This window comes from Atractosteus spatula, chromosome 2, assembly GCF_055471065.1.
Source record: "Atractosteus spatula isolate fAtrSpa1 chromosome 2, fAtrSpa1.hap1, whole genome shotgun sequence".
NCBI classification, from domain to species: domain Eukaryota; kingdom Metazoa; phylum Chordata; class Actinopteri; order Semionotiformes; family Lepisosteidae; genus Atractosteus; species Atractosteus spatula.
This window is the reverse complement of record NC_142707.1, coordinates 4,154,387-4,171,225: the sequence shown is the minus strand read 5'-3', so window position 1 is coordinate 4,171,225 and position 16,839 is coordinate 4,154,387. Positions and strand designations below refer to the sequence as shown.

General features: G+C 47.6%; 1 protein-coding gene across 1 annotated transcript; it reads right to left on the bottom strand.

The window, feature by feature from the left end:
- Positions 1–9,634: 9,634 nt before the first annotated feature.
- LOC148839038 (kazal-type serine protease inhibitor domain-containing protein 1-like) lies at positions 9,635–13,202 on the bottom strand. Its single transcript, XM_088909174.1, has 4 exons — positions 12,704–13,202; positions 11,508–11,668; positions 10,544–10,691; positions 9,635–10,018 (listed from the first exon to the last, which is right to left on the bottom strand). Exons 1-4 carry the CDS (start codon positions 13,200–13,202, stop codon positions 9,936–9,938), a joined length of 891 nt encoding a protein of 296 aa, XP_088765300.1. The 3' UTR covers positions 9,635–9,935.
- Positions 13,203–16,839: the final 3,637 nt, after the last annotated feature.

The following is a 16,839-nucleotide window of genomic DNA, read 5'->3' as shown; positions in this document are numbered from 1 at the left end:
GTGGATGATTGACAGTGTGCTGGTCCAACAGGTGCCCATCTGAGGTTTAGTTGAGTCTTGATAGGCTGGATGATCCCCAGATGGGTGGGATTAAGGTAAATTAGCTAGGGTTACCCAGGAGCAGACTGGGCACAATTACAGTCTGTGGCACATTATTGTACATCCTACTGTATTGCTAAATTCTGAAAATAAAAGTCCTGCCCTGTAAAAGGAAGTCCAGAATGTTTTTGAGACGTTTGTAAAATAAATCTTGGTTCCCTGTGAGCCACAAGACCTGGTTCCATGCAACTGCAGTTTTATACTGCTCAGACTGCAGAGAGTGGGATGGGGTCACGTCTGTCGCATGCTCAGTGCTGGAGCCTTGTGACTTGTGCATTGACAAAAAACCCGTTGTTTTGCTCTGTGGCAACCACAATCAGCTTATGGAGGGGATCACTACAGTTTCTGTGCAAAAACTGAGCGCTTTCGAGCAAAGAATATGGTGCAGTCACAGTACCCGCCAGAGGGGGGCAGACATCACTAAATTCCGCCAGATCTCTTACAGTGCGCCCGTGGGGTATACAGGACATTCTCTGTCCCTCCTGGGCATTTAGCACACTGTTGTGTACTGTTATCACCCACGGGAATGTGTCTGCATTGGTGTCATTTGCATATCTACCAAACGTCATTGCCTCCATGGTGCTCCGTACGTTATAGCTCGTCCGAACAGCCTAACTGTGTGCTCAGTACTCAGTGTGCATTCCTCTTACTTCACCTCGACTGCGTGAGCATTTAATGTCTGTGTCAGCACTTTGTCAGCACTTCCTTAGCTGGTGCTGCAAATTCAGAAGATCAGAAGCATTTAGAAAACCACACCAACCTAGATGCAGGAATAACCTGTGTTAAGGGTTGCCAGGTTTGTAATTTTGCAAAACCAGACATTGACAAGTAAGTTCGCTTCCTGGTCATGGCCCACGATGCACGCAAGCACTGCGGTTACCGGAGAGCGGTCCAGACACATGATCTATTTTGTAGTTCACTGTGAAAAAAAATAGCATGAAAATTACAGTAAAACGACAGTTCTACAGAGCGTCTACAGTTGAATTGGAATGCAGAGCAGGATTAGTAGGAGGTTTCTAATCACTAGTATTTTCTGCAGCTTATTTGCATGGACGTTTCATTTTTCTACCAGAAACAGGGGTGTTTGCTTCTCATTGCGTCAGATCTGCAGTCAGTCTTACAAGTAAGGAAAACAAACTGGAAACAAGTAAGCGAGGAACTTTTTTTCATTTATATTGTAAGCAAGGGCTTCCACACAGGTGTGGTTCATGTTTGAATGAAGCACATGACATCCCAGCATATTCAGGGCCATGTGCAGTATACATCATGCTGGACAGGCCTGGCTGCCTGTAATTACAGCTGCAGGAGGAGACCTCAGTGATGGCGAAAGAGGGGTGATTGTTGGGCCACATTTGATAGAAGCTCCAGTGACCAAAACAGCTGAACTTCACTTTGTCTAAAGTGATGTCAGCATGGAACAGCATGGAACTGGGAGGGAAAGGCATCATCAGCAAAGGGCAGCAGGGGGTGCTAGTGAGCACTCTGGGATTGTGATATCTCTGGTTTAATACCTGAAGTGCAAAAACAGAGCAACTGCAGGTCAATTGACTGCAAATCAGCCAGCAGCCGGATCACCTTGCGACTCGCCACTGGCTCAGCAGGTGGGATCCTGGTCAGGACCTGGAAGGGAGACCTCTTGGGAAAAACAAAGGTTGCTGCTGAAAGAGGTGTTAGTGAGGCCAGTAGGGGGTGCTCACCTTGCTGTCCAAGTAAGTCCTAATGCCCCAGTATAGTGACAGGGACACTATACTGCAAAAAAGTGCCATCCTTTGGATGAGATGTAAAACTGAGGTCCTGTCTCTCTGTGGTCATTGTTGCTCAAAAAGCCTGGCATCCTGGACAAATTTCCCATTAGCCTTCACCAATCGTGGCCTTATTATTATTGTTGTTATTATTAAATTTCAACCTGGGAGTGAGCAACCAGTGAGCAATCATCACATCTGACAGTGCAAGCATACAAGATCAGTGGAGCAGAAGGCACTGGTCATGGACTACTGAGCAGTTGAGAAATGCGATCAGGTCAGATGGATCACTCTTCACCATGCTCTTCACAAAAGGATGTCACGAAACAGTTCTTTCCGGGCCCTATGCAGACGACACGATCTGGAATTGTGAAGAAACACTGGGGAAAAAGTCATGCAGGAGAGGGTATGGAGACAGGGGGCGTGTCCAAGGGGTGCAGGTGTCCAGGGAGAGTGAATCCGGGGCGAACTATCCAAGAGTAAATCCAAACGGGTAATCCAAGACAGAAGGTAGTGTCCAAAGCCAGGGGATCCATCCAGGAAATAAAACCATGAACCGGGTCGGAACCGGCGGGGCGGGGAGTCAGGAACCGAAGGTTAAAAGCATAACGGAGCCAGACGCAGCACGACCCCGGGTTCTCAGGAAACGGGATTCAATGAGGAACCAGGAGAGACGTCTGCGTCTGGCTTTTAAGGTGGAACGGAAATCAGAAACAGGTGCAGGTAATGGGAGAAAACAAGGAAGGGCTGGAGCGCCCTTAAGAGGAGGAGTAGCGATCGTAACAGATGAGTGTGTGTGTGGTGCCATCCTAAAAAACTATACGGTCCTCAGTGCTTGGTTCCAACAATGAAGGGTTTCGGTGGTTCTGAAATGATGGGGGTCATTCTCCTGGCATGGTTTGGATGTACTCATTCCCCTGGAAGACACGGTCCCTGATAATCACCATTTAACGGACCTGAGTGATCTTCTTTATCCCATTTTGTAATGTTTCCTTTCTGCCAGGAAGGGTGACTTCCAGGATGGCCTGGAGGTCATTTCTGTTGAATACCTGGGATCAAGCAGAGCTTTTCTTCTTGTGCTGCCTTCTGAAGTGTCCCCTGCAGAGCACATGTGGTCGTCCAGTGGTTTGATGACCATGACACTCATATTATCAAGACGTCATGGCCTTCTCAGTCACCGACCAAGCTTTATGGGATATTCTGGAACAAGGCCAGAGTCAGCATTGCAACCTCCACACAGAAGGAACTCCAGACTGGATTCGAACCTGCAGGGCACATGAATGCTCCATTCTCCCAGGACACAAGAGCACCACTGACACAGCACAGCGCTGTGCCACCAGCAGGATAAGATGAAATTAGGTCTTTTCTTCTAGTGCGATTGGTGCCTCTTGTTTTAAATGAAAATCAAATAATTCAATATTAAGAGCATAAGAAGGGCTTCAAAAAAAGAGCAAACCATTGCATAATAGGATGACAGGCTGCTGCTCCAAAGGTCTTGTCTTTTTGGTCATGACAGATTCTCCTCCACCCACAATCTCTCTGTGTATAGAAGTGCCTCCTATTTTCTGTCCTTAGTACCATGTCCTTTTATCCTCTAGTCCTGCAGTCTCCATGCTGGCCGGAAAGTAATTTCTGTTGCCAATATTTCCTGTTTCTTTCAGGAATGAGAATACCCGGGATCAAACAAAGATTTTCATCTTGAGCTGCTTTCTGAAGCGTCCAGCAAATCTTTTTTTTTTGTTAATGTGGTCCTCATCCTCCTCCCGGGAGGTAAAGACCACAAAAAAAGAGAGGAATAAAGACAGCCTGAGGATAAAAGCAGCGCAAGACAGATGTTTCCAGTGCCAAACCCTTCTCACCTTAGTCTTACCATCTGCTTTAAATTGTAGTGGAATGTCTCACAAGGCCCTTCCAAGGGAAGCAGAACACAAAAAACCTAGGAGCAGCCTTTTGGATTTCACAGTAAACACATAAGCAGAAATACTGTCCAGAAGAAAATAAACAAAAAGAGGGAGAGATTGAGAACTAAGCAGGCTATGTTGTGAGTCATAGAACACAAAGAAGCGCAATTGTCCTTTTCTTCTCACAACACTTCCTCTCCCAGGGTGTGAAATGTCAGCCTTTCACGCGAGCGTCTGTGTCAGGCCCTGCATGGTGTGGGAAGGCCGGGAGCCAGGATACTGCCGAGCTGGTTGTCTGCTCTGGTTTGTGCTAATGGGTGTTGGCGTGTCTGGTTTCTGGGGCATCAGGTCTCCCAGCGATGTGGCTCTGCCAGGCGTCTCTCGGCACATACCGCCCCCCTGGGTGCTTCCTTCAGGGTGACTGACGGGCCGCCACGCCGCGCCAGGCCTGCCCGCTTCTCTCCGTTAGAGGGCGGCCGAGCGGGTGATATTGGGCACGCTGGGACAAGACGGCACGAAGCGTTTCACCTCACGCCCCGCGAGGCAGCTGGAGTGTCTCGCTGCTTCAGCCAGCTGCTTTGATCTCTTACAAAAATCAACCAGTCAGGCGCAACTGATGCTGAATGTTTTATGTAAGCACCCTGCCAGGTCAGTGGCCGGACAGTGGATTTATACAACCATACTGCCTGCTGCTTTTTTTTTCATTCTGCACCGAATAAATTCATCGGATCACTTATTTGCTTCGTTACCAGAAGCCAGGTGTCTGCTGACTGGATTTCTAGAGCCTCCTGTGAACCCTGCGGGGCTCAGGAGAGCCAGGGCTGTGGATCGCAGATCTAGATGATCCAGTCGGTGTTAAGGCACTGTTGCCGAAAAAATCATCTAAGGTGGACCCTATGAGAAAAATGCTAGGGATCGCACGAGTAAAAAGGACATGAAGAATAAAGCCTTAGCCAATCGGTGATCAAGTACCGTGGTCTAAATTCAGTCAGAGGTCAGGGAGCCGGGGTATCAATACTACAGTGATTGCCTGGGGGTTTCTTGGCAAGCGAGAGACAGGAGCTCCGCTGGTGAAACCCAATACTGAGCGCTGAGGTGATGTTAGTGAGCCTTTAAGTATGCCGGGAGGCAGAAGGTGCGGTGAAGGGCGTGAGGTGCGATTGGCCGATTAGTTAATGAGCCGGCGTTTGCAGGAATCGGGCAGAACTGGTGACTGATTATCTGAAGCTTGCGGGGAATGGGCAGGCGCGGTCGTGACAGTCAGCGTAGCTGCGTAGTGCCCTGCTGTGGTGCCCGCTTGTCTCGATGCAGACCAGGAGCGGGCATGGTGGAGTTTGCCAGCTGCCTCGGGCTGTGCAGCGCAGTACCGCTTATCCTGGAGCAAAACGACTGGGATCTCGAGATTCCACTGCAGAGTCACAGCCGGAGAAACACGAGAGGCCTTACACTACAACATGAGTGTGCATTTAAAACCAAGACCGGGAGGCACTTCTTTACACAAAGGAGTCAGGACCAACAGGCTGCCCAGCCATGTGTTTGAAGCCAATATTTTGGCTTCCTACTGGATCCCAGCATCCTGGATGAGATCCTGAGATCTATTCACTGCTACCACATGGGTGAAATGGGCTGAATGGCCTGCTCTCGTCTGTCTGTTTTGTTCTCATGAGGCGTGACTTCAGAGGACTCCGAACTCCCAGCGACCGGTGCAGATGTGCTGCTTTGACCTGCACTAAACAGCAAGTCATGCTTCCACAGCTGTGTTTCCACAGAAAGGGAGGAGAAATATTACTGATTCTAAGTCGGATACTTTATGTCACCTCCGTCCCCTCAGGCGCCTGGCCTTCGATCACTTGACCCGGAGTCATAGCTGCAAACAGAAGTTGGTCTCAAGAATAACTCTTAGTCGCTGGACGAGGGCGTTGCTGTCCGCAAACTGTAGCTCTGACTGTAGTAACTGTTTGTAAACCGAGACACATAGGCAGGAATTTCTGCTTCTCTGCGGATGTTTTCCAGTTATGTGCAACAATAAATTCTGTGCTTCCTTTTTGCGGTTGTTATCAGACAAAGCATTTTTATCAATCAATTAATAGCAGGGTTCTTAAGAGTAACACTAGCCCTCAGAATCCAAAGGCTTAAATGTTTTATGGCCTAAAAGCATTGGAGAAAAAAACAGCATAACTCTTGAGCAAATAAACCTTTTTGGCTAATTAGGACTTTAAAAAATTATTATCCAAATAAAATAAAGAAAGGGATACAGTCAAAAACAGTAAATGACTGCAAAGCAGTCTAACCCAGTTATATTGATCTGCCACTGGGAGAAGATAAGTTATCTTCAGGACAATTTAAGCCAAACTGAATCTTAAAAAGGGGGTAAACCTTTCTTTTAAAAAAAGGCTGTATCTTGAATTTTATGCAGGACCTCCTCATGTCCAAATGCAAAAATTAGATTTCTGCACTTTTATAAATTTCTAACACCTAGGAAAAGTTATATTTTGGTTTGTTTGTCTGGTAGAAATAATTTAAATCAATCAATCAATCAATATTTTTTATTTACTCTAGTGCCTCTTAGCAAGATAATATAAGATTTTCTTTTGAATACCAGAAAATATTGTATTAAATATTTGTATAGATTAGAAAAAAATACTTAATTATAACGTTGGGAATTAATTCCCTAAAATTACAAGAATATAGAAGGTTCTCATCCAGTGGTTTTATAAAGAGTATCAGTTTGGGTACATGGCTATAAATAAAATCGTATTTTTATTTTTTTTTAGTGTGAGAAAAGGGGGGTCAGAAAGCAAGAACAGGAAACAGAATATTTGTGTGAAAATATCAGGCCCCGGTGATGTGTTCTTAGTGGTTAAACTGCAGTAAATTTAGAAAGAGGAAGTCAGGCGGCTGTGGTTCAAGTCTACTGCATTTCTTCCAGCTGTTACCTATTCTAAACAGCAGAGGGCGCAGTTTTGCTTCCTGGCCGCAAAACAAGTTCCTGAAAGCGGTCTAAAACGTAGAGCAACGTTGCATACATAAAAAAAAGTTCTACAGCATATTGTGACCACGATCCTGACGGTTTCCTGACAAAAAGCTATAAGACAATATAATTTAAATCGTTTTGTGAACCCTTTAGAATACCTAAAGAACACTTTAAGATAAGGTTTTGAGCTCTCATATTCCAGCAGAGTAATCAGTGTGTCTCCTGAAGAATCATGAAGATATTTCTACACGAATAGCCAAATTTATGTTGCTTCCCTAGTGAGGTTAATGATGAAGAGGGTTTTTCCATTGCTGTTGATGGTAGTCCCTTGCTCCTTCATTAAATGGGACCGCAAGGCTATTTTTCTATTGCAGGGTTAGAATGGATCTGCATGGATGAGTGCATTTACAAGGAAAGTAAAAACAAAAACCTCCAATTAACATCACAAAAAAGACTAAATTTCCAGTTCTGCGATTCAGAATGAGGCAACAAGACTTCCGGTGTCGTGAAGCAGCCCTGTGACACAGTAAACAAGCAGGCTGGTGAAAACATCGCTTTTAATCACACTGAAATATTGCTCTCGCCTTTGAGACGATTGTGCCGACAAATACTACTTACTAGTTAACTCTGTCTGCAGATCACGTTGGAAGATTTCTGCAGTGAAATAAGTCACATTACAGTAATCATTACAGAGACTAGTGAGCAGGAAGAGCCTTCAGGTGTCCCCGTCACTATACTGGGGCATCAGGACCCACACAGACTGCAGGGTGAGCGCCCCCTACTGGTCACACTAACACCTCTTCCGGCAGCAGCCTTAGCTCTCCCAGGAGGTCTCCCATCCAGGTACTGGCCAGGCTCACACCTGCTAAACCTCACTGGGCTGCCAGTTGTGAGCTGCAGGGTGATACTGCTGGAATTCAAAATTTTGTAAAATCTTGTGATACCGTCAATTCATTTTTTTTTTACTGAGATTTAATAACCGGTCTGAGAAATTGGGACTGCAGTTTCCCTTTAAGTCTAGTTGGAAAGCTCCGCCTTGTGAAGGAACGCAGGTATGTCTATACACATCGCAGAAGGGAAGCCAGTTCCTGAATACACGATGACGCCTGGCTAGCCTGCCTTCGGGCGGTTAGAAACTGGAGCGCACAGTCAAAACCTCTAAAACTCAAAGCAGACCCCAGACTCCCTACTCCCAGTCTACCAAGACCGTTTTCGCACCCAGGGCCATGGGGCTGAGAGATAGCGGTACTGTCATCATTGTGTCACATTTGCGCCCCTTGTACGCTCAGAGTTACTGCATTGCTATATTTTTTTATTTTTTTTTACCCAGTTTTGTTCCGATCGCTTTCACACTGCAGTGTCACGATGATTCGGCTTTCCCCCCCCCCACCCCCCACCAGCTTCCTGCTCGCGTAAAAGGACTCGGTAGAGAAGCTACACTTTCTACACCTGCGCTCATAGCAGGACACCTCATTGTACGGAAGACTGGAGCGTAGTTTCCGTGGTCCGAACTCACGCGGTATAAGGCCTTTGGACGCGAGTTACCCATCGTGGGAGGGGCACGCCATAGGACACGCCCACAACCAGCGTTTTTTCCGGTTGGCCCCCTCCGGACTGAGCTGGTGCAGGGTTGATATCCATTACAAATCCCGTTTGACCTTTTAAAATCTGAAGGCCAGGATAGAACAATGCATGCACATATTAAAAATATGAACCATATGGGCACTTGCAGTGCTCTTACTGCAAAGGTAATTTACAAATTAACCCTCATTGCGGCACTCAGGAAGCTCCATCAAGGTCACAATGGTTTCCATGTGTCTAGGTGGTGCTGCTGCTGGTCTGGCATCTTATTTCCAGCACCTACAGCTGTCGGCTCACACAGAGCTCACGAAATGTTAACTGCTCTTCTTTTCCACGCAAGGTTCTCAGCTGACACTTGCCCAATGAATTCCCCACAGTGTTAGTTAATACAATTTTAATGTTTTCATTCTGTTTACTTCCCTGTGTAAGCCATCACTCCTAAAGGAACAAGTAAACTACAAAAGCGAAGCTGAATTCCACCCTGAAAAGCAGAAACAGAATCGCAAGGCACGCCTGCAGAAGGTCCAGAAGCTGAAACGGTTTTCCATCTCTCAGCACAGAGTGAACTTTTACTTGTTCCTCGGGAGGCAGCGTGCACTCACACAGCTCCCTGCTCCAGCCTCTTCAACCGCTGATAAAGACTGTCATGGCTCTGGAGCCAGAAACACCTGTAAATACCTGGACCACGGTGATTGCAAGCACAGCTTTGTTTCCCTCCACAGCCTGGAAAAGCTGGAGGTGAATCCAGTGTTTTTCCGTGACATGTCCTTCTAACGCGAACACAACTACATGGCCAGAGTTTGAAAAACACCCCCCAGGAACAACCCACACATAAAAGACACGGGAAAATGGGCTGAACATCCATTTTTAGTCTCACCTCGCAACATTTAAAATCCACTGGGAAGCGTACTTTTCAATATGTTCACTTACATTTAAAGGTCTTTCTGACAGTCATTCATGATTCATTTCAGTCGAATGCTGATCGATATCGGCCCCTTGTAAATGTACATTTAATTGTTTGAGCTGGTAAATCAGTGGAGAACAAATTCTCCATTTACAAAAACGAGCTGGAGATCAATTTACAGCACAGGGACCAACTAGGGACTTGAACCCACAAGCTGGTCTGGAATACAGAACCCTTACATCTGCCCTGAATTGCATAGTTAATATATTCAGATTATAATTAATAATATATAGCATGACACTGTGAGTAATGTACCACTTTGTAAGGGAAGTTAGTACATTACTGTAGTAACACCATACACAGCACAGATTGTGTCATTTAGCAACATGTCTGTGTGACAGTTGGCATTTCAAGAATGAAGACGTAGAAGCAATCGCTGGAATATTCCGAAGAGGGGGGACGATGGGTATTTGGGGGACAGAGATAGATGGGGTGTAGAGATATCATCTTCATTCACCTTCACTGCACCCTGATCTGTATTCCATTTCTTCTACAAGTCTTCTCTTAGTCTGTCCTCGTGTGCAGTAATCGACGTTCGTGGGAGAGTGGGGGAAAATACAAGGACCACTTCTTGGGAAGAGAAAATCAGAAATAAAGCTGTCTGAATTCAAGGAGCCAACAGCCTGTGGCTTTTAAGAAATGCGCTCTCACTGGGATGTATATTTCCGGGCAGATTAGTAGTAATCGTCGTACTCTCCTGGGAGCTCCGATGGAAACGTCTCTGCTGTGCTCCAGGGCACAAGGGAAGCACCCACATCTGGAAGAAACAGAAAAACAACTGGCAGGTTCCAAGCTGCCACATCAAACCTGTGTGAGCTGGGGAGAGACTCTCTCGCTCTCCTGAGCCATCTCACGATCATGATGGCTTGAGATTTGTTTTGCCAACCACTCCCACTTCTTATCCTGCTAAGTTCCCATTACCTGTCCTGCCCTATATTCCCATTCCTTATCCTGCCATATCCCAACTACCTATCCTGTGATATTCCCACTACCTGACCTGACATACCGTACTCCCACTGTCTCTCCTGTCATATTCCCACTATCCTGCATAATTCCCATTGCCTACCCTACTATATTCCCACTATCCTATCATATTCCCTGTCTCTCCTGCCACATTCCCATTGTCTATCCTACCACGATCCAATTGTCTCTCCTGCCATATTCCCACTGTTTATCTTACTATATTCCCACTATCTCTCCCTCCAGATTTCCACTTTCTTGCATAATTCCCACTGTCTATCCTGCATAATTCCCACTGTCTCTCCTGCCATATTCCCACTACCTTGCCCAAGAACCGTGAGGTCCGCTGATGCCGAAACGCTGCCCAGTCCATTGTGTGCGATGCAGCGGTAGGTGCCGGCATCTCCCAAGGTGACGCCTTCAATCTGCAGCCAGCTGGAGGTCTCGTACCTCAGGGGTCCTCCTCGAGACTGGCACACCGACACAGGAAACGACAAGGACTACTGAGGCTGCACGGTTACACAGCCCTACAAGCTACATTCTGACCACGGGCATGGACAGACAATGACACGCTGGTGGCTTCACTGGCTTCTGAGACACCTGGCCCTGGTGTGTGTGTGTGCGTGTGCCCTGCGATGGACAGGCATCCTGCCCAGGGCGTACCCCGCCTAGCGCCAGAGGGAAATATTTCTTCCTTTTGAGGGTTTGAGGGCCAAGGTTGGAACAACACGTTTTTTGTTCTTCTCTGTACTTTCATTCTTACATTTATTTCGAGCAATTAAATAAGCCTGCTGTTGAGTCTTTCATCTTAAGTGCTGCATTAAGAAGATGCTTTTCAAAACATTCCCTGGATAGAATGGATTAAGGCCATCTTTTAAGATTTCCCATAAAATGTATAACTGGCAATTGTAATGATTTTCTTCTGGCAAGGCAGAGGCTGTGACTTTTTTGATTATGTTGGTGTTTTCTTTGTTTGTAGTTTTATTAGTTTGGTGTATTATTATGGGGTGGTGCGGTGGCTCTGTGGCTGGAAGGTTGTCGGTTCGTATCCCGCGGCCGGCACAGGAATCCTACTCTGTTGGGTCCCTGAGCCAGGCCCTTCACCCCAGCTGCTCCAGGGGTGCTGTATAAATGGCTGACCCTGCGCTCTGACCCCCAGCTTCTCTCCCTGTCTGTGTGTCTCCTGGAGAGCAAGTGGGGGCATGCAAAAAAAGACAAATTCCTAATACAAGAAATTGTATACAGCCAATAAAGTGATCTGATCTTATCTTTATGTTATGGCTTACCTGTACAGAAATGCGCGGGTCGTCTCCGGGAAGAATGACGTCATCGCCGTCCTTTCTCCACTCGCTGAGCGCCATGGGAAACGCGAAGACCTCGCAGGGGAAGATGGCGCTGTCGCCCGTCGCGGTCACTAAATTCGCGGGCGGGCGCTTGATATCGGGGACTGGAAGATAGTAAGGAGAACAACGGAGTGTCTCCTTTTTAAAAAAAAATTTGGATAGTCTCGGACAGAGGTTAAATTTCTGGCTTCAGGATAGGCTCAGAACAGCCTCGAGTCGGTTAGGTTCCTCAACCCCCGTGGTGTGACCTTCCCCTACCGGTCACCTTTACGATTTTTTTGTATCGGGATACCTTCCCAGAAACTGCTCCTTTGTTTCTAACACAACATCCATCAATTCGCCGTGCGTCGTCGCCTCCGTGGGTTTTGATCATACTGCAGTCACACTGCAGTCCTTTGCGACAGTACTGTACTGCAACACGTGTCGCCCTTGCGATTCGCTACATACTGGATGGGATCGTGACATAGGAAACGTGGGATAAATGGAGCCAGCCCACTTATATTAAACCATTCCGCTGCTGCCCCAAAGGTGGCTCCCAAAATCGCACACCTGGGCTCTGTAAAAGCAAAGCTTCTTCTGTTGCGCATGAAGGAAAATATCCCCCGATGGTCTAGAAGTATTTTAATTAACCTAGTAAAGATATGGCTTGGACCTCTTTAACTTCAATTTATGCTGTTTACACCCATGACCAAAAATGACATACAGGGCCAGAATAAAGCGATATCAACATCCAGCAGACAGTAGCGTCCTTTCTCAAAAGAGCTATACTTCAGCGAACATTAATAACGATAATATCTCGTTCCCTGTCCCATTGTGGGTATCTCGTGGACCTGGGCACAAAACCTGGGACTTATCCCAATACATCACCCCAGAAAACATCACCCACGGTAGTATGAGGCAACAGGGCGTACTTTCTCGCTAAACTTTAACCCGTCTGTTATTTCGGGGTAAGTGGTGACTCTCGCCGTTATCACCTGAAATACTCACATCGGCAGACTCGTGAAGAGTCCATCAAATGGCGTTTTAAACAGAACAAAAGAAAGTTAAACTCCTCTTTCTCTGCACTCCTCTTTCTCGATCTGGGCAGACGAGGATGTGTGTTTCTCCGATGGAGGGGGTTAAAGATAAGTGCACAGTACCTGTCTGGCACGGCCCGCTGCTGTTGAAACGAAGCGCCTGAGAGGAGAACTCGGCTTCTCTGAACTTACAGATGTTCGCGTAGGTTTTCCCGTCGGAGCCGCAGAGCGCTTCCTGGGACTTACAGGCGCACAGCGGCTCCGGGACCTCCCCCCGGCTCAGGTCGGAGGTGTCAAGCGTGCACTTCAGGTCGGGTCCACAGAGCCCGTAAAAGCCGCTGGTCCGGTCCAGATCACACGGCTGCCCCTCCGAGTTCCCGCACTCCAGGCAACAGCCGCAGCGGTCCGGGACCAGCCCGGCTCTGCAGCCCACGGCCTCGGCGCAGAGCTCCGGCGAGCACCCGGCGCACCTCCCCCGCTGCCCGCGGCCCGGGGTCCCGCTGCTCTCCAGCGCCCCGGCGGCGACAGTCTCCGCGCCTTCCGCTTCGCTGCCGGTGGGGAAACCTGCGCTTTCGCCGGTCCACAACAGTACGAGCATCAGCAGGCTCCTCCAGCGCGACATCGTAGTCAGATGGAAGACATCTGGTTTAACAGAGCTTCATAACTGAGGATTTCGTTTTCGTGTGTTTGTTACAAACTCCCGCTTAGTAATACCGTTCCTGTGTCGTTTTCTCTTTACAGCTGGGCTGTGGTATCGGCGTGCACCTTAAATCGAGCTGCTAAGTTGAGCGCCGGGTGTCCCGCACGTGTTATGTCTCAGTTCAGCTCCAATCGGAGGGAGGTGCAGTGGAATTAAACATCATCAAGTCGCGTAGTTCTCTGCGGGGAGGGTTTTTGACGTTTTTAAATAATAAAACAATAGAAAATGATCCTAAAACGTCAGGTTAAGGGAAAACAAGGTAAATCCGGCCAGGAGCCTTAAACAGGTGGCGGCTAATCTTAATATAGGTGGGTAGCTGCGTCAGCAAGCGTAGGCTGCAAAGGAACAAGTAATAGGTTTATTCCATGCTGAAAAAAAGAAGAAAGAGACCACAACGTTTCGGCCGTGGAGCCTTCTTCAGGTGTGTGATCTTCTTCTTTAATCGATAATCTTAATATATATCGATTTCCCTGATCAGGATGCGCAAAGACTTCCAAATTCAGACCTGGACTCGGAGATCTGCGCCTCCGGCTCCCCCCCCCCACTCCAGCCTCACGCCGACTGCTCTCTGCTCCAGCGAACGCGATTCTGTCTGGAGCTGCAACAACTGAGACCCGTCCCCCAGGCGTCCGCGCCCGTCTGGCTCCACACTGGTCTAACTGCGCTCCGGACTGCCATCAGGATTTAAATTCTTCAGCAAATGGCGCTTCCGTCGCATGACGAACTGAATCTTTGAAGCCTTGGTCAGAGAAAACCACTAGGTGACCTGCTACAAACTATTCAAAATCCCCCAAGCCACTGTCAAAGCTAACCCAGCGGACGTCTTCAGAAAGATTTGAAGTTTTGAAGGGATTTGAGCGCAACACCAGCCAGGGCGCACAAGTGGAAAATACTTGAAAGTGCGTTTAAAAACCGAGAACAGAAGACAGTCATTCATTTAGAGGGAGCTGGAACAAACCACCCAGCCACGCTGTTGAAGCCGATATCACGGTGCCCTTCAAGGAACAGCTGGACGAGACCCTTTTGATCAATGAACTTGCTAACTGACCAAACCAGGCCAGATGGGCCGAGCGACCTCCTCTGTTCTTATGGATATGAAATGTATTGTAACTGTAGGGTTCGTGCGAGTGTGGTTAAACCCTTTGCCTGTAAGGACGGGAACTGCGTGGAAACTAATACTCTTCTTAGTGTTTTTTTAACAATCTCATTTCCACCTGCCGCGTCCTGTCTCTCCCTTTCTGATCTCCCTCTTTACTATTCACACTATCCCGTATAAACCGTCCGAAAACAAAGGAATGTATATTAACGTGAACCCACCGACAAACTGAAACAGAGAATTCTATATAACTCAAAATATTTTAAACTGCGTGACTGAAGAAAACAACACTAACACGGGAGAATAAGCTCACAGTATCATTATATACGCGGGTGGCAGCTGTATCACCGGGGCGAGGACAGAGTTAACGGTAATGTTATGCCACTAAATCACATGTAAGCGGGCTGCCTAGTAAATTGAAAACTGCGTTTTCCCCGATTCGGACCGCTTTCTGCTACGTAGGGAGGTCCCTTCTCAGGCCATCAAGGCCCATGGGGGAATGGGGGGCAAGGGCCACCATTTTTCTTGACCATCCGACACCGGAGGTGGAGGTGATGTGGTCAGCATCACGCTCCGGTCGGCCTATTACCCCCGGAGGGATTAACCCCCGGTACTCACTTGGAAAGCAGGCTGAGTGGACCCGGGAGCCGCCTGGAAGGAATTAGAGCAAGCTCCATCGCTGTCCCCTACCTGGGATTGAACCCGGGACCTCCCAGTCGGGAGCTAGACGCCCTTCGCCCCGCTTTCTGCCACCTGGTTCTCGTCAAATGTCGCTTTCGCGGCACTTCACAGATTCACCACGAGGTGGCAGCAACAGCCAACGGGTTTCCACGTCTTTCTCTCCGGCGCGTTAAAACGGGCGCCCGGTTTGCCAAGTACTCGGCAGCGACCTCGGGCGAGATCAATTACTTAAAAACCGCTTAATCCTTTATCTCGCATACGGGATTGTAAACAGGGGCTTTACGCGAAGGAAAACAGACCTAATAGGATAGGGAAAGGTTACGGAGGACACAATTTCGTTGCCTGCCCCAGAAACCTGCGTTTTATAGACATAGAACCAGCAAAGAATGAGAAAAAGCAAGCTCTAGACACTAAGATGTCCATCTGAAGTCTAGCGTAAAAAAATCTGTTTTTCTAGCCTTGTTGATTACGTGACTGTGGCCACGTAAATGGAACGGGCGACCAGGGGCTGAACCGAGTAATTTTTAATTAACTGGGGGTTGAACTGAGTAATTTCTAATTAACTGGTGTAGCAGCTGACGAGGTCACGGTGTGCGTGGATGGTATATGGCCAGATGAAATGTGACGTGGATTTGAGAAGATAACAAAAAGCAGATAAAAACCATAAACCGTGGATCCGCGATAGCAAACACTGAGCTGGAAGCGGGTACTTAGAAAAAAAAGACGTTACCTGTAGATGATTATGTCGAAACGTCATTTTAATCTTCTAGAGGAGTGTGGAGGAGTAAAAAAGACACACCAAAAAAACCCGTTAGGACACATAGTTAATAGTATTGAATTGAAATCGGTGGGGGTTGTGTTAAAATGTACAATGCACCAGTAATATCTCATTTAGAATGTTTTGTACAATGTTGGTCACCCAGCAGAAGGGCACCTGGACACAGTCTGGGCCTTTAAGGAACGTCCTGCTCAGACAGGCTGAAAGGGAGAAGACTTCTGGAGACCTGATTGAAGCAGTCAAAAATCAACAAAGCTATCGACTAGGTCAACCCAGGGGACTTCAGAAGGCTTCTCCCTAAAAACACGACCGGTGAAACCGCGGAGACGTGTATTGAAAAGTAGGAAGAGGAGGCACACGTTTACACAAAGAGTGGCGGTGGTCTGCACCAAGACCCATGGTCGTCTTACCCAGCCGATCAGCTGGCTGCCCTCCAGAAACCGAGAGAGCGGATCCACAGATCAATTAGTATTTGACTGGAAGGGCCGAATGCTCTCGTTCGCAGCCTTTGCCATTACTCATCAGAGCGCAAGATGAACCTCGAATATGTGGATAAAAGCGGATTTTTCAATGAAAAGCCGAACTTGCATTTTTTCCGTTTCAAAACTGCAAACTTTTGTAAGGATGAATGTGGTCACAAATAAGCTTGTTTTTTTGATCATCAACACCATCAAAATGCATCAACGCAACAACAAAAATAACTACTACATGGGTGGCATGGTGGTGCAGTGGTCAGCATTGCTGCCTCACACTGCTGGGGCCCTAGGTTTGACTCCTGAGGTGCTGTCTGTGTGGAGTTTGCATGTTCTCCCCACATGGGTTTCCTCAGGGTGCTGCGGTTTCCTCCCACAGTCCAAAGACGTACTGGTAGGTCAATTGCCCCTGGGGAGTCTGTGTGTGAATCGGCCCCCATGAAGGATTGGTGTCTTATCCAGGTCGTACCCTGCCTTGAGCCCATTGCTTGCTGGAATAATAATAATAATAATAATAATAATAATAATAAA

Excerpts from the sequence above, each read along its gene's own strand:
- LOC148839038 (XM_088909174.1), bottom strand. The coding sequence starts at position 13,202 with ATGTCGCGCTGGAGGAGCCTGCTGATGCTCGTACTGTTGTGGACCGGC. Across the intron at positions 10,692-11,507 it reads ACCCGCGCATTTCTGTACAG|TCTCGAGGAGGACCCCTGAG; the intron begins GTAAGCCATAAC and ends TCGGTGTGCCAG. Across the intron at positions 10,019-10,543 it reads CCTCACGGTTCTTGGGCAAG|ATGTGGGTGCTTCCCTTGTG; the intron begins GTAGTGGGAATA and ends TGTTTCTTCCAG.